Source organism: Micromys minutus, assembly GCF_963924665.1.
Source record: "Micromys minutus genome assembly, chromosome: X".
Classification (NCBI taxonomy): Eukaryota; Metazoa; Chordata; class Mammalia; order Rodentia; family Muridae; genus Micromys; species Micromys minutus.
Window position 1 is genome coordinate 470,612 of NC_137970.1, and position 18,649 is coordinate 489,260.

The window sequence follows — 18,649 nt, forward strand, 5'->3', positions numbered from 1 at the left end:
CATCTCTGTAACAAAGGGATGAGAGGATGAGAGTCTTTAAGTGGCTGCTATAGATGAGAACTTTGGAAAGCAAGTTGTACTCTGGTTATCATCTAGAGATTTGATTCGAACTCTCTTTATATTCTAGTTTCACAAAAATCTGTTTTGCTTTGATATAGGGTCTTACTATGTAGCCCTGGTTGGCCAGGAACTTGTTCTGTAGACAGGCTGGCCTATAAATCACAGAGACAAGCCTTATTTGCAATCCTGGGTGCTGTGATGAAAGAACGTCATCTCTATGTCTATCCTATGTTTCTTTATTAATTCAATTTACTAGTGTTTAATCCACATAGAAATCTAAAATTATGTATATATATATACATATATATATATCTACACACATATATATGTATGAAAAAGTCATTAATTCTATTTTTGACAAAGATATTATTTCACATCCCAGTCATAACTAAGAATTTCAAGTGGCACTCCAAGTGCCAAAATTATTAGAAAAGCCAAGAAGGCAAGGATGAGGAGAAAGAGGAACACTTCTCCACTGTTGGTGGGGTTGTAAATTGGTACAACCACTCTGGAAATCAGTCTGGCAGTTCCTCAGAAAATTGGACATAGTACTACCTGAAGACCCAGCTATTCCACTTCTGGGCATATACCCCAGAGACACTCCAATATACAACAAAGATACATGTACCTCAATGTTCATAGCAGCTCTATTTATAATAGCCAGAAGCTGGAAAGAACCCAGATGTCCTTCAACAGAAGAATGGATACAGAAAATGTGATATATTTACACAATGGAGTACTACTCAGCCACCAGAAACAACGACTTTATGAAATTCTTAAGAAAATGGTTGCATCCAGAGAATATCATCCTGAGTGAGATAACCCAGTCACAAAAGAACAGACATAATATGCAGTCACTGATAATTGGATACTAACCCCAGAAAGCTCTGAACACCCCAGAAACAACTCACAGACTATAAAGTTCAAGAAAAAACAAAGGCCAAAAAAAAAAAAAAAAGAAAATGAAAAACGATTATGCTTAATCTTTACACACCAAGAAAACTTTGACTAATTCAAGGTTACATCTTGTTTTACATGTACTTTATGCTCATTGTAACTAGTAAGATCTTAATGCACACTATCAAACCTTTAAAAAAATCAAGTACTGACAAAATTGTATTCATATACTTTTATACAAAAATGATTAAAATCTGTACATTTATCTTTGTTTTTTAAAATAAAGTTTTTCAATTTAAAAAAAAAAAAAAGAAAATCCAAGAAGGTCAAACAAAACAATAGTGTATCCAATTCCCTACAAAATATTTCTAAAGGACAGATCCAAAGAGCAGCCATTATTGAGCATGGTTGCAAGAGATTAACATTCAGAAGATGGAATTAGCACACATAAGTCTTCTGACATTAAATGATATTGGATGCTTGATATGACTTGCTTAAAATATGTCTTTGAAATTTCTGTAGTAGTTTTAAGAATAAATGGATTTCATACCAATATGAAAACTCGTTGCAGGCTGGAGAGAGATGGCTCAGTGGTTAAGAGCACTGACTACTCTTCCAGAAGTCCTGAGTTCAATTCCCAGCAACCACATGGTGGCTCACAACCATCTGTAATGGGATCTGATGCCCTCTTCTGGTGTGTCTGAAGACAGCTACAGTGTGCTCAGCTAAATAAAATAAATGTCTTTTTAAAAAGAGAGAGAATTTAAAAAATAGAAAACGCATTGCATATTGATTTTTTTATTTTAAAAAAAATGGAATATTTTCTTTTCCTAATTAATTCTTCTCTTATCCAATATATCCAGGGCACAGTTTCTATTCTCTTTACTCCTCAGTTAAACTCATTTTCCTTCAGAGGAGATCAGGCCGCTAAGGGATATTAACCACTCAAAACATAAAAAGATACAATAACATTTGAAATATAAATAAATAAAATATCCAATTGAAAAAAAATAAAATAAAACTTAAAAACAGAAAAGAAAATCAGATGCAATGAAACTAGGCACATACCTAATATCAAGACTGAACAAGGCAACCCAGTAGATGTTAAAGGTCCCAAGAGCAAATGAAAGAGCCAAACAAGCTAAAACCCAAAACATAGATACACAGGACCTAGTCAAGACCCATATATGTTTCAGTATTGCCCCTGTAATCTCTGTGAGCCCCTATGAGCCTAACTTTGTTGATTCTGTGGGCCATGTTCTCCTGGTGTCCTCTCCCTCTCTAGCAACTACAATTATTCCTCTTCTGTGGGGTTCCTCAAGCCCCAAGGAGAGTAGCTTAATGGAGGGCTACAATTTGGACACTTTCTTAACCTAATGTTTGCCTACTACATGTCTATAGCACAGCTTGAAATCAGGGACAGTGATACCTCTGGAACTTCATAGTTGTTTTTGATATTTTAGGTATTTTGTTTTTCCATATAAAGTTCAGTATTGTCCTTTCATGGTTTATAAAAAATTATATTGGAGTTTGTTGATGGCTGCTTTCTTTGAATCTGTACATTTATTTTGGTTGGATGGCTGTTTTTAACTATGTTGATCCTATTGATTCATGACCATGGGGTATTTTTCCATCTTCTAATAACATCTGTGAATTTCTTTCTTCCAAGACTCAAAATTCTCATTATATAGGTCTTTCACTTGCTTGATTAAAGTTACACCAAGATATATTATTTGTGTCTATTGTAAAGGTTGTTGTTTCCTTGATTTCTTTCTCAGTCCTTAACTCATTTTGTATATAGAAAGGCTACTGATTATTTGTTTGTTTGTTTGTTTGTTTGTTTATTATCTTTTTAGTTTCTTTTCTATCAGGCCACATTCTTGCAAGTGTTTTTCAGCTCTAAGATTTTTCTGGTGAAATTTTTACGGTTACTTATATATAGTATCATATCATCTCCAAATAAAGATAATTTTACTTGATCATGGTAGAGGACGTTTTTATGTGCCAATTTCTTCTGTTATTCGATATTCTCTATATTTATATTTTTAATATTATCCTCTTCCCGCCTGTTCCCATCCCTACCTCCCCTCCCCTTGCCCAACCACCCTCTCCCACCTCAGCACCTTGGCATTCCCCTACACTGGGAAAATGAGCCTTCACTGGACCAAAGGCCTCTCCCATTGATGCCAGACACTGCAGTCCTCTGCTACATATGCAATGGGAGCCATGGGTCTCTCCATGTATGATTATTGGTTGGTGAAGAACAACATTATGAGCTTATTTCTGATTTTGTTAATTTGGATACTTTCTCTGTGGCCTTTAGCTCGGCTAAGGGTGTGTCTATCTTGTTCATTTTCTCAAAAGAACCAGTTCTTGGGTTTGCTGATTCTTTGATTTTTTCTCTTTCTGTTTTATTTATTTCATTTCACAGTTTGGATACTTCTTGCTGTCCACTCCTACTAGGTGTAGTTACTTTGTTTTATCTAGAGCTGTCAGTTGTGCTGTTAAATTGCTAATGTGAGATCACTTTGTTTTTGTTTTTGTTTCTTTTTTTTTAAAGATTTATTCATTTAATGCATGTGAGTACACTGTAGCTGTCTTCAGACATACCAGAAGAGGGCATCAGATCCCATTACAGATGGTTGTGAGCCACCATGCAGTTGCTGGGAATTGAACTCAGGACCTCTGGAAGATCAGTCAGTGCTCTAACCACTGAGCCATCTCTCCAGCCCCTTGTTTTTGTTTCTTAATTTAGGCACTTAGTGCCACTTTCATTTTATTCTATACGATTGAGTATGATGTATATTCATTTTAGTTGAATTTTAGAATGTCTTTAATTTCTTTATGTCTGCCTTGACTCAGTAGTCACTTAGTAGGGAATTGTTAAGTTTCCATAAATTTGTGGCCTTCCTATTGTTTTTGTGGAAATATAGCTTTTCTTTATAGTGATTTGATAATATGCAAGAAAAAAATTTTTGGTTTGTCTAATCTGTGGAGACGAGCCCTGTGACTATGTGGCCAGTTTTGGAGAAAGCTCTGTGAAATGCTGTGAAGAACATGCATTCTAATGTGTTTGGGTGAAATGTTCTCTTCTATCATCTTGCTAAGAGTTGGTTTTAAGGTCTTTTACATGTACTTCAGCTGTGTTGGAATATTCAAGACTTACCATTGTGGGATAATTGAGTTCTGTTGGTAACTTCTGTTGTTGCTTGTGTTTTTTCTCTAGCATCTAGGCATCTGGGTTTAGGGTTATCATAGCTTTAGGCACTGATTTCTGCGTTTGTTTTTGTTGGATGGATATGTTGTTCCTTGGTTTCTGTGTACTCTATGGTCTTCTAACCTGTGTGTAAGGGTTGAGAAGAGGTCTCTGTTCAAGTTGTGGATGCAGACACAACTATGATGAGAAAGAGACTCTGCTATGTTTAATTGTAATAAATTGTTCTACATCAGAACAAATATGAGTGACACATTCAATTTTAGTGCTAATATAGACATTAAAATTTGAGTACACATGGAGAGAATAGCTGCATATGTAGTAAAGGACAGCATTGTCTGGCGTCAATAGGAGATGCCTTTGGCCCAATGAAGGCTCCCAGTGTAGAAGAATGCCAAGGACCTGAGGTGGGAGAGGGTGGTTAGGAGAGGGAGTACCTTGAGGGGAGGGGGATGGGAGTAGGGAGAGGAGATAACATGTGCAATGTAAACACAGAGAATATCCAATAAATTTTTTAAATATAATTTAAAATATAAGCACATAGAATTAACTTCAGAAATATACATCATTAAAATCTGTGTTTAAATGACATTGTTCCAACATTGTTTTTTTTTTTTTAGAGTGGTAGGTCTAATTTATTCATTTAATTTTAGTTTTACAGACTTTAATAATTAATATTATCAGAAGTGGGAAAATGCTAAATTTTACAGACGTGACTGAATTTGTCCTTTTGGGCTTAACCAACAGAAAGGAACTGCAAGTCCTCTTATTTGTCATCTTTCTCATGGTCTATATCATAACCATGGTGAGCAACATTGGCATGATGATATTAATTAAGATCAGTCCACAGCTTAGCAGCCCAATGTACTTTTTCCTGAGCCATTTGTCATTTGTTGATGTGTGGTTTTCTTCCAACATCACTCCTAAAATGCTGGAAAACTTGCTGTCAAAGACAAAAACAATTTCTTAGGCTGGTTGCTTGGTACAGTGCTTCTTCTTCATTGCCCTTGTTCATGTGGAAATCTTCATTCTTTCTGTCATGGCCTTTGACAGGTACATGGCAATTGGGAAGCCTCTGCTCTATGGCAGCAAAATGTCCAGGGTGGTTTGCATTCGCCTTATTTCTTTCCCCTATATATACGGGTTTCTGACTAGTCTGGCTGCAACCTTATGGACTTATGGCTTGTACTTCTGTGGGAAAACTGAGATCAACCACTTCTACTGTGCAGATCCACCCCTCATTAAAATGACCTGTGCCGGGACTTTTGCGAAAGAATATACAATGCTCTTTCTTGCAGGCATTAACTTCACATATTCCTTGATTGTTGTCATCGTCTCCTACCTGTTCATTCTCATTGCCATCCTCAGAATGCGCTCAGCAGAAGGCAGGCGCAAGGCATTTTCCACCTGTGGGTCTCACCTCACAGCTGTTGGCATATTTTATGGCACTCTTATCTTCATGTATCTCAGACGTCCAACCGAGGAGTCAGTGGAGGAAGGAAAGATAGTGACTGTGTTCTATACCACAGGGATCCCCATGTTGAATCCTATGATCTACAGTCAGTTAGACATCTGGCCCAGGAGATCTGCTAAACCTCTAATTATTTCCTTATTTATAAAATGTACATGCAGATAGAAAAGTTTATAAATGTTTTTCTTTGCAGAAAAAACAAATATATATAATGCCAAATTTTACAGATGTAACTGAATTTCTTCTTGTTGGATTGACAAGGCGTCAGGAATTCAGGGATCTCTTTTGTGTGGTGTTCTTAGCTGTTTACGTGGTCACTCTGTTGGGCAACATTGGTATGATAATTTTGGTCAGCATCAGTCAGCAGCTTCAAAGTCCTATGTATTTTTTTCTAAGTCACTTGTCCTTTGTGGATGTGTTGTTCTCCTCAATGTTACCCCCAAAATGCTGGAAAATACTTTGCGTTCTTTTCATTTCACTCAGCTTTAGTTATTTAGTTTGCTACAGCCTGTGTTTATCACCAGATTTCTGGGTTCATAGGCTGTATGCAGATAGTATCAAACATGGTAGCCAGTGATGGTCTCTTTTGTTAAAGTTAATTCAGAGAATATTAAAAGATTTAAAATGTGTTTTTTGGATTTTGTTTCAATGTCTCTATTGTTTACTGAAAAGAAAAATGTGAATAATAATGTGGAAAATTTGATCTTTCTAAATATCTATCATGAACAATACTCAAGTACAAAATTTCAGCTAATTTAATTTCAGAATTTTTTTTAATCCTCAACCCCTACTTTCTTGTTTAATCCCAAGATCTAAATAACCTTAAGAGTCCCACAGTCTTTGCAAATTCTTACCTATTAAAATTGCAATATCTTTAAAATATCAAGTCTCTTTTAAAAATCAAACTCTTTACAATTCAATGTCTTAACTGTGGGCTCCACTTCTTCCTTCAAGAGGGAAAAATATCAGGGCACAGTCACAATCAAAAGCAAAATCAAACTCTAACCATCCAATGCCTGAGAAACATTCATGAGCTTCTGGGCTCCTCCAGGCGCTTGGGTCACTTCTCCAGCTCTGCCCTTTGTAGCACACTCAGTTTGTCTTCTAGGCTCCAGCTGTCTGTTCTCCACTGCCACTGCTGTTCTTGGTGGTCATCTCATGGTACTGGCATCTCCAAAACACTACTGTCAGTCCTGGGGCACTAATTGCCACTGAGGCTGCACCTTCACCAATGGCCTTCCATGGCCTCTCACAGTGCCGAGCCTTGACTGCTCTCCAGGACCCCTTCATTCCTTCAAATCCAGTACGGCCTGGGTGACTCTTACACATTACCAAGTCCAGCCACAGTACGAGGTACTAACTTGGCTATTTCTGGAACACAGCCTCGTTGTACTCTCAGAAAACATTTCCCAGAAGATTTCACCTCAGTGATACTGGTCTCTTCTTAATCACCATTAATTTCTTAGCTCCAGCTGACCAGCATTAATGGTTCAGAATTATCTATCTTGTGTTACGTAGGTAGCAAATATAAATTGAACATTTGCAGATATGTTAGTTCTCAGTGTCTGTGAGCTCATATCTGTGATTCAACAAGCTAAGGCTAAAACTTTTGCCATTGTAGTGAATAACTGCTGGGGAAGTAAAAATCATTCTCGTGTGAGGGTGTGCTTATGGGTGACTTTCCTTTGCATCACTAAAAGGCTCCATGCTCACACCCAGAGGGGCAGCACTAACTGCACTAAAAGCTCGCTAATTTTTTGTCAACCTGATACACACTAGAGTCATGTGAGAAGAGGGGATCTTATTTAGGGAGCTTCCTCCATCAGGTTTACCTATAAGCATTTTCATTGGTATTCTTTTTTTTTAACAACTTTATTTTACAAAACAAAGATAAATGTACAGATTTTAAGCATTTTTTGCATAAAATTATACAATACATTTTTGTCAGTACTGTTTTTTCAGATTTTAAAATAATTTTTACATAAAACTGTATGAATATTTTTTTAGTCAGTACTTGATATTTTTCAAGGTTTGATAGTATGCATTGAAAACTTAATAGTTACAATGAGCATAAAGTACATGTAAAAGAAAATGTAACATGGACATAGTCAAAGTTTTCTTGTTGTATAAAGATTTTTTTGTTTTGTTTTGTTTTGTTTTGTTTTCTTTATTTCTTGGACTTCATACAGTCTGTGAGTTGTTTCTGGGGGAGTGTTCATTGGTATTTTTTATTAATAGTTGATATAGAAGAACCCAGGCCTCTGGGGGTAGTTTCCAGCCCTGGTTGAGACTTATATATACAACACAGACATATAGTACCGTGTTGTGTAAGAAAGCATGCTAAGCAAGCCAAGGAAAGTGAAAAAGTAAGTCACGTTCTTCTATGGCCTTAGCTTCAGCTTCTGCCTCCAGGTTCATGCTTGAGTTTCTTCCCTGTCTTCCCTTCATTATCAACTACATGCCACAAAGCTGAAATGAACCCTTTCCTCTGCAAATTTCCTTTGTTCATGGTATTTATCACAACAACTGAAAACAAACAAGACCATTTGGGTTATTTAAGAAAAAAGACATAAAGGTAAAAGGGAACATGTTCAAGGAAAATGGGACTAGTTGAATGAGGAAAATTAGTGAGATTGGTATGATCATATATACATGTCCCAAATTCTCAAGCATACAGAAAAACTAAATTGTATCTGTACTAAACTAGTACAGGCATGGAAAGGAATGAACATAATTATATGCAAGTAATGCATCATTTTGTATGAAGGACTTAGATCTTACAGATCTTTGTATGTGCAGGATGAGTTTGGGTTTTACTACTATTGTGATCATGAACTTCTTCAATAATAGACTCCAGTGTATTGTACAATTAATTTTTTTCCTTGCAGTGTGTTGTTTAATCTAACTTTCAAGTGAGTTGCCCAAGGATAGATGAATTGACACAATAGAGCATACACTGAAGAAAAATTAAGGAGTAGAGGAGGGGCCTGGGTGATGACTCACTAAAACCTGGGGACCTGAGTATGGGTTCTGGCACATTTGAAAATTTATGCTGATGTGGTTGCATCTGCAATCCTGGAATTGGAAGTTGGAGACTCAAAGATCCCTCAAAATAACTGGCTAAACAGTGGGGCCAAATTAGGTTCTTTATCAAAAGTGATTGTCTGCTTGAAGATCTCTACAACGATCAGACAACTACATTAAATGATCTTAAAGCGTTGGTATAATGCCTTGAACATCTAGAACAATGGCCAGCTACACTTCTCTGTGAAGGTACAGAGAGTAAATATTTTATGCTTTGCTGACCATATAAACTCTACCACCACCCTATGTTCTGCATTTTTATGGTGTTAAAATCCAACACTTAACAACTAGAAAGAAAAAGCTCATAGCCAAGTCTCAATAAATATTTATAGTCATAAATTTTAGTTTCATTTAATATTCATCTATCATCTATCCTTTTTAGATTATTTGAAATATAACAACCTTTCTTAGCGCTAAACTATAGAAACACATGTAACAGTTGAACTTGATCAAAGAACAGTATTTCAGTGCCCCTTGCCCTAGACTCTTGTGAAAATGAGCTGACAGCAAGACTCTGGGCAGAATATAAAATTGCCTTAACTTTAAATTCTTCAGTGATTTTTTTTTCTCCTCCATAAAAAACAAAATCAAATATTCAAGTCTCTTTATAAGCTGTCTTTCAAAGTTTCTCTTTTCTGGCTACTAGTAATCTCCATCTCGATCCATTTTGCCCTCTTTGTATTTTCCACACACCTCATGAAACATTAGCTTTCCTCCTGGCAATGTTAACCCCTCCTCCTGTTCTAAAAAAACAATAAACACCTGCTTAAGCACCAACGCCTCCAGGAGTCACTACTTTCTATCATATTATTTTGTGTGTCATCAGTACAATTAAAAATCTCAGGGACATCAGTTTTCTCATTTGTTAGGCAGGTTTCCTTTACTAGATAATGCAATGTGCATTTTATTTTGTGGTATAAAAACATAGTTCATCACGTTGTCGTAGTAGAGAATATTATACAGAGAAACTACTAATGTCACCTATATCGATGAAACAATTGGTTCCAAAAATTCTTTTCAATCTTATTGTTAAAAAAAAAACAATTGTAGCAAGTTGGTTTCATTCAGGAAGAGAGATCATTTTTCAATTTAATAGCAGTTTTTATTTAAACAGATTTTATGATCTGTTTGTGTGAGGGGTGTGTCTGTGATTTTGTGTATCTATGTGTGTGTGTGTGTGTGTTATGTTGTAGGGGGTATATATGGTGTGTGTAGTAGGAGTGTGTATATATGTGTGGTATTGTGGTGTGTGTGTGTCTATGTGTGTGGTATGTGATGTGTTTAGTATATGTGTGTTTGTTTTTGTGCATGTGGTGTGTGTGTGATGTATGTGTGTATGTGTGTTGTGTGTGCATCTGTGTGTGGTGATGTGTGTATGTGAGTGGTGTTTGTATGTGGTCAGCGTGTGTGCGCGCACATAGTTTGTATGATATGTGTGTTATGTGTGTGTTATGTGAGGTGTGTGAGTCTGTGTGGTGTGTGTGTGTCTGTGGGGGTCCTCTGTGTGTGGCAGGTATATGTGTGTGGTGTGTGATGTATGTTTGACCGTGTGTGGTATGTGTATATATATATGTGTGTGTGTGTAATTTGTGTGTGTAAGTTAAAGGATAACTTCATGTGTCAGTCCTTGCTTTCTGTTTTGAGACTGAGTATCTTATTGTTCACTCCAGTACACAGAGTGATGCTCCTTGGCTGACAGGCTTCAGGAGACCCTTCTCTCTCTGGCACCCTTCGCACTGTAGGAAGAGAAGAATTGCAGATGTATATTACCACTTCTTACTTTAAATGGGTTCAAAATGTCTAAACATATTTCTCATACTTGTGCAGCAAATTATTTTTCTACTAAGCCATCTCCCCTTCCTTAGTCTATCATTTAATAATATAAGTTCAGATGAAAAAGATACTCTTTGGGGATTTTTGTTTGTTTGCTTGTTTTAATTAAATTTCAAGTTATATGTATGCAATGATAATTTTAAATAGAACTTTTAAAACTGAGGATATATAATCATCTAATGCACATTTCTCTTTTTGTCTCCAACGTATACTGTTTTGTGTAAAGGTAAAATTATTTTTAACTTGTATCATTGGAACAATGATTTTAAAATGACATCTCAGGAATCAACTGAATATTATGTTGTAATAATTTTGATCAAGTATTTTAAATTAAATAGAAAGATTATCAAAAGTATTATTTTTTTAAAAAAAAATCTAAGGGTAATCTGTCTGCATTGTTCAAGAAAGCAAAATTTGTAATGGAAAAATGTGGTGTGTGAGCATGCCTGGGAAAGGAAGACAAATATGGGGTTACAATTTTAGAAAACATTTTATAGATTTTGTATTTGCCATAAAAAATTACATTTTGACTTCTTTGTAGGTTTTCTTGTCCCTGGAGTTTAAACAGTATGTAATCAAAATCATGCTGTGTAGTAAAGGTGCATAGTTAGGAGGGAAATCCCTATAAAATGCATTTTAGAAGATAAATAGGAGCTATTCAAGTTTGAGCAAATCAATTTCACCAATTCGCTTAACTTTTCTAATGCCACTGGGAGCAGTTTTATGGCTTGTTACCTAATGTTAGGGTAGATTTAAATCAAGGCAAGCAATCAGAAGCTATTTTCTAGGTGCTATGTGTATTATTAAGAATTTTTAAGGCATGAAGTTAGTTGCTTAGACAGCAATGTAAGAAATTAATGAACAAAAATACTCCTCATGAGAACCAAGTTTGACTGAAAAGCCAATATGGGTTTAGTGTGGAAATAAGGGCACAGTACTCTGGAGACTACAAAAGTCTTTACTGTACATCAAATTTTACTGACTTTGAAATCTTGCTACAAATGCTACAAATTTACCACATTTTGTTTTATGTATTTGAGGTCTTTGGCAACAGTAACAAAATCCATGTCTAGAAAGGCAGTTATTTTACAATAAAATTAATACTATTGTGACTTATTAATAGAGAATTAAGTGGTTTCAACTAAACTGAAAGGTACATATCAAATATAAGTCTATAAACATTATGAATAAAACGCACACATTTACAAAGAAAGTCTGCTTACGTTAAAGGTATAATCCCAATAGCTGTGTCATTAAGGGATCACTTCATGACTTTATAAAAAGTTTACCATTTTTGAAAGCCTGGCATATAACTACAATATACTTTTTATTTTATCAACCATTATTGTTTTACAAATCTTACAGTGAAATGAGAAACAAATGAATAGGATAGTTAACAATAAAAACTGCTGTATACAATACATTAGAAAACTGTGCCTAGCAATATTTTTTCTGTTCAATGTCTAGTTCTACAGTTGCTTTAATTTGTTGCTTTGTTTCATTTCATTTTACTTTATTTTATTGTAAATGTGTACATGTTTTAGTATGGCTGTAGATGTATTTACACTGAGGCCAGAAGTCAACTTCAAGGAGTATTCTTTACTATGACAAAAACCAGAACTTTGTCAGTTCTGCTTGGCTAGTCAGACAGAAAAGATTTACCTGTCCCTGCCTCCTCTCTTGAATTTCAAGAACTTACCACCATAATTAGTCTCTTTTACAGAGCTATGAATCAAACCTATGTAGAACATGTAAGATCTTTCCATCTTCTGAAATCTTCTTCAATTTTTTCTTCAGAAACTTGAAGTTCTTATCATAAAGAACATTTTTTTAAATTTTTACTTATTTATTTAATATATTTTTAATTGAACAACTTTATTTTTGAAAACAAAGATAAATGTACAGATTTTAAAAATCATTTTTGCATAAAAGTATATGAATGCATTTTTGTCAGTACTAGATTTTTTTAAAGGTTTGATTGTGTGCATTAAGATCTTACTAGTTACAATGAACATAAAGTACATGAACAACAAGATGTAACCTGGAAATAGTCAAGGTTTTTTTGGTGTATAAAGATTAAGCATAATGGTTTTTCTTTTGGGGGGGACTTTGTTTCATTGAACTTCATATAGTCTGTGAGTTGTTTCTGGGGTGTTCAGAGTTTTCTGGGATTAGTATCCAATTATCAGTGACTGCATATTATGTCTGTTCTTTTGTGACTGGGTTACCTCACTCAGGATGATATTCTCTAGATGTATCCATTTTCTTAAGAATTTGGTTAAGTCATTGTTTCTGATAGCTGAGTAGTACTCCATTGTGTAAATGTACCACAATTTTTGTATTCATTCATCTACTGAAGGACATCTGGGTTCTTTCCAGCTTCTGGCTATTATAAATAGGGCTGCTATAAACATTGTGTGCATGTGTCCTTGTTGTATGTTGGAGTGTCTCTGGGGCATATGCCCAGAAGTGGAATAGCTGGGTCTTCAGGTAGTACTATGTCCAATTTTCTGAGGTATCGCCAGACTGATTTCCAGAGTGGTTGTATCAGTTTACAACCCCACCAACAGTGAAGAAGTGTTCCTATTTCTCCGCAGCCTCGCCAGCATCTGCTGTCATCTGAGCTTTGGATCTTGGCCATTCTGACTGGTGTGAGGTGGAATCTCAGAGTTGTTTTGATTTGTATTTCCCTGATGGCTAAGGATGTCCAGCACTTCCTCAGATGTTTCTCAGCCATTCGATATTCCTCAATTGAGAACGTTTTGTTTAGCTCTGTACCCCATTTTTAATAGGATTGTTTGATTCTCTTCTGTCTAACTTCTGAAGTTCTTTGTATACCTTGGGTATGAGGCCTCTATCAGATGTGGGGTTGGCAAAGATCTTTTCAAATCTGTTGGGTGCGGTTTTGTTTCCTTGACAGTATCCTTAGCCTTACAGAAACTTTGCAATCTCATTAAGTCTCATTTGTTAATCTTTGACCTTAGAGCTTGAGCCATTGGTGTTCTGTTCAGGAAATTTTCTCCTGTGCCTATATGTTCTAAGGTTTTCCCTACTTTCTCATCTAATAGTTTCAGTGTGTCTAGTTTAATGTGGAGATCTTTGATCCACTTACACTTGAGCTTTGTACAAGGAGATAAGAAAGGGTCAATTTTCATTCTTTTGCATGCTGGGTGCGAGTTGGACCAACACCATTTGTTGAAGAGGCTGTCCTTTTTCCATTGAATGTTTATTGCTCCTTTGTCAAAAATCAGGTGACCATACATGTGAGGGCTCATTTCTGGATCTTCTATTCTATTCCGTTGATCCACGTACCTATTTCTGTACAAGTACCATGCAGTTTTTAGCACAATTGCCTTGTAATATAGCTTGAGGTCAGGGATAGTGATTCCTGCAGATGTTTTCTTGTTGTTGAGGATGGATTTTGCTATTCTAGGTCTTTTGTTATTCCATATGAAATTGCACATTGATCTTTCCAATTCCATGAAGAACTGGGTTGGAATTTTGATGGGGATTGCATTGAATCTGTAGATTACTTTTGGTAGGATGGCCATTTTTAAGATGTTGATCCTTCCAATCCATGAGCATGGAAGATCTTTCCATTTTCTGAGATCTTCCCCGATTTCCTTCTTTAGAGATTTAAAGTTCTTGTCATACAGGTCCTTCACTTACTTTGTTAGGGACACCCCCCATATTTTATAGTCTTTGTGACTATTGTGAAGGGTATCTTTTCCCTAATTTTTTTCTCTGCATATTTGTCCTTTGAGTAGAGGAAGGCTACTGATTTGTTTGAGTTAATTTTGTATCCAGCCACTTTGCTGAACTTGTTTATCAGCTGTAGGAGTTCTCTGGTGGAATTTTTGGGGTCACTTACATACACTATCATGTCATCTGCAAACAGTCATGTTTTTACTTCTTTCTTTCAATTAGTATACTTTTGATTTCCTTTTGTTGTCTAATTGCTCTGGCCTGGGCTTCCAGTACTATGTTGAATAGGTAGGGGGAGAGTGGGCAGCCTTGTCTAGTCCCTGATTTTAGTGGGATTGCTTCAAGTTTCTCACCATTAAGTTTGATGTTGGCTGTTGGTTTGCTGTATATTGCTTTTATTATGTTTAAGTATGGACCTTGGGTTCCTCTTCTTTCCAAGACTTTTAACATAAAGTAGTGTTGAATTTTGTCAAATGCTTTCTCAGTATCTAGTGAGATGACCATGTGGTGTATTTGTTTTCCTCTAAATTTTCCAGTTTTATTGAGTAGTAGCATCTGATATCTTGAATTTCTTCAGTTTCTGTTATGTCTTTCCTTTGATTTCTGACTTTGTTAATTTGGATACTCTCTCTGTGCCCTCTAGTTAGTCTAAGGGTTTATTTATCTTGTTGATTTTCTCAAATTACCAGATCTTAGTTTCGTTGATTCTTTTTATAGTTCTTTTTGTTTTTTGTTTTTTTTTTTTTTTTTTTTTTTTTTTTTGTTGATATCAGGTCTCAGTTTGATTATTTCCTGCTGTCTACTCCTCTTGGCTGTATCTGCTCTTTTATTTTTTTTTCTAGAGCTTTTAATTTTTGTTGTATTCTAAAATCTTTCTTCATTTCTTTCCTTGTCCAAGTTATCATTGAGTAAGTATTGTTCAACTTCCATGTGTATATGGGCTTTTCGTCAATTATTTTGTTATAGAAGACCAGTAGTCCATGGTGATGTAATAGGATGTCCGGGAGTATTTCGGTTTTTTTGTGGGGGTTGTTTGTTTGTTTTTCATCTGTTGAGTCCTCTTTTATGATGGACTATATGGTCAGTTTTGGAGACGGTAATGTGAGGTGCTGAGAAGAAGATATATTCTTTTGTTGTAAGATGAAATGTTTTATAGATGTTTGTTAAACCCATTTGTTTCATAACTTTTGTTAATTTCATGTGCGAGTGGGGTGTTGAAATCTCCCACTATTATTGTGTCTGGTGTAACATGTGCTTTGAGTTTTAGTAGAGTTCCTTTTATGAATGTTGGTGCCCTTGTATTTTGAGCATAGATGTTAAGGATTGAGAGTTCCTCTTGATAGTTTTTCTTTGGATGTGTAAAAACTGTCCTTCCTTATCTTTTTAATAACTTTTGGATGAAAATATATTTTGTTTGATATTTGAGTGGCTACTCCACCTTGTTTCTTGGGACCATTTTCCTGTGATATTTTTTCTCAGTCTTTTACTCTGAGGTAGTGTCTGTCTTTGTTGCTGAGATTAGTTTCCTGTATAGAGCAAATTGCTGAATCCTCTTTACCTATCCATTCTGATAGTCTAATTTTTTTTTAATTGGGGAATTGAGTCCATTGCAGTTAAAAGATGTTAAGGACAACTGATTGTTGTTTCCTGTTAGTTTTTGTTGTTAGAGTTATGTTTGTGCGATTGTCTTCATTTGGTTTTGTTGCAAGAAGATTATTTTCTTGCTTTACATAGGGTATAGTTCCCTCCTTTTATTGGAGTTTTCCATTTATTATCCTTTTTAGGACTAGGTTTTTATACAGATGTTGTATAAATTAGTTTTTGTCTTGGAATATCTTGGTCTCTTCATTCAGAGTTTTGCTGAATATAGTAATCTGGGCTGTGATTTGTTTTCTCTTAGGGTCGGTATGATGTCTGTACCTCCAGGATCTTCTAGCTTTCATACTCTGTTGAAGTCAGGTGTAATTCTGATTGGTCTTCCTTTATATGTTACATGTCCTTTTTCTCTTACTGCTTTTGGTATACTTTCTTTGTTTTGAACATTTGGTGTTTTGACTATTATATGTTGGGAGGAATTTCTTTTATGGTCCAATCTATTTGGAGTTCTTGTATGTTTGGCTTCTTGTATGTTTATAGTTGCTTCTTTCTTTAGGTTAGGGAAATTTTCTTCTAAGATTTTCTTAAAGATATTTATTGGGCCTTTTAATTGGGAGTCATAGCTCACTTCTAAACCTATTATCCTACGTCTTCTCATTGTGTCCTGGATATCCTGAATATTTTGGGTTAGGAGCTTTTTGATTTTGCCTTTTTGATGACTGATATGGTTTTTCTATGTTATCTTTTACCCCTGAGATTCTCTCTTCCATCTCTTGTAGTCTGTGGGTAATGCTTGTATCTGTGACTCCTGATTTCTTTTCTATCTTCAGGGTTGTCTGCACTGCTTCTCCGATTTCTTTGTTGCTTCTATTTCTGTTTTCAGTTTGCTTTCCTGTTTGGTTGTCTTCTTCTAGCTCTTTAAGTGATTTTTTTTGTTTCCTCTTTATGGGCTTCTACTTGTTTACGCATGTTCTCCTGGTTCTCCTAGTAATTCTTTAAGGAAGTTATTCATGCACTTCTGAAGGAACTCCATCATCATTATGAAGTATGATTTTACGTCCAAATCTTGTTTTTTGGTTTTTTTTTTTTTTTTTTTTTTTTTTTTTGGTGTGTTGTGATATACACAACTTTCTGTGGTGGGAGAACTGAGCTCTGATGTTGCCAGGTTTTCTTGGTATCCGTTGCTTAGGTTCTTGCACTTGCTTTTTGCCATCTTGTTATCTGTGATATTTGGTGATCTTGTTTCTGACTGGAGTTTGTCTCTTCTGTGGGTTTGTAGGCCAATCTATTAAGCAGGGAAATTGCTCTTGGGTTTTCAACTCTCTGTGGGTAGGCAGTGATTCCTGATGGTGTTGGACCAGCTCTGTCTGTCTTTGGGCTCAAAAAGACTGTTTGCAGTCAGCACTATGATTCCTGTGCCCTGAAAATTCCTGGAGTTCTCTCCCAATAGTCAGTGGGAGGAGGAAGTGGAGACTTACCCTTGGGCTCAGGTGGGAAAGCACTTCTGACACTCTTCTGGGTGTTCATCAGTCTGAAAGAAGGCCCTGAATCCTGATAGTACTGGCCTGACTCAGTTTTCCATTTATATTAGTTTTAATTTTTGATATTCTGAAAAAAATAGTCTCAGTATTGCTTATCCTGTCTTTCTCTTTGCCCAAGAGTTTGAACAATTGTTGCTAATATTTAACCATTTTACTTCACTGTCATATAGAGAATTGTTCTAAGCAATTTTTAAAGATTAATTTATTTAGTTCTTAGATTAACAATGTATCTGCACTATCTCAAAGCTATTGGGCTAGCATTTAAGCAAAAGCATAAATCAGGCTTTAATCAAAGTAACTTATATGAGCTCTAACAATGTATGATATTATAGCATATGGTTTCCAAAGGTATTTGGCATCTGTCAAGTATGTTATTATCTGTGTTTAAAATTTAAATGTGAACAGGAGCTATGTGAAGCAGTCCTGAGAGATTAAAGGGAGGAATGAAATTGAGACGTTCAACCATGGTGCTTAATATATACTAAGCCCTCCATAAAAATAACCAGTAATCATTGTGTTAATTTGTCAACCAAATGTCATGTTTCTCAATGTCTGCTTCACTGTTTTACACCATGCCTCACAAACTTATAATCTTACTAATTTCCTTGTAAGTAAATTATTCCTTTGCATGATTCTTACTAAATATAAATTAAAGGAAAATATAGTAGAAGAAATTCTTGATATGCCAACAAAATATACTTTTCTTTCATTTAAATTTCATTATATTCTAGAATTATAAATCACACTTACTTGGGAGAAGACTTAGTTATTGAGATATAGTATTAATCTTCAATAATTTGGTGTATGTCTTTGTAATACTTCAGAGGCTCTGTCCTTGGCATACACTCTTAGTAAATAAGAATTTGTTTTAGGAATGTGCTCCTTTATGTCAATTAATTGGATTATACATCTGAGTAAGTACAGGTAAGTTATTTTTAATGTGTGTTTTCTTATATGGAATCTCATTACATAGCTCTGACTAGCTTTAAACTTGCCCTATATACCAAGTTAGCTGCCTATACACAGCAGTTCAGCTACCTCAGTCACACATATTTTGGAATCACAAATGTGAGGCACTACAACTGGCTTAGGTGCATATTGTACATTTACACAGTCATTAGTGTCTATACTATATGCAGTGTTTTCAGTATTGTCCAATGATTCTTCTTTTTGTGAACTGTAAAGCTTTATTGGATTTACTCACAGGAGCAGAAATGACTCAAAGACAGCTTCATTGCCAAGACCTAC

At 35.5% G+C, this 18,649-nt stretch overlaps 2 protein-coding genes across 6 annotated transcripts in view; both read left to right on the top strand.

Annotated features, from left to right (window-relative positions):
- The window catches only part of DMD (dystrophin), a 1,259,848-nt gene that overhangs the window by 436,568 nt on the left and 804,631 nt on the right, over positions 1-18,649 (top strand). The gene's annotated exons all lie outside the window — the stretch shown is intronic.
- LOC308415386 (olfactory receptor 5M3-like) lies at positions 4,866-8,869 on the top strand (the record flags this gene model as incomplete). Its single annotated transcript, XM_080910404.1, is given in 3 exon segments — positions 4,866-5,138; positions 5,142-5,730; positions 8,817-8,869. Coding segments are annotated over 3 exon segments (915 nt in total).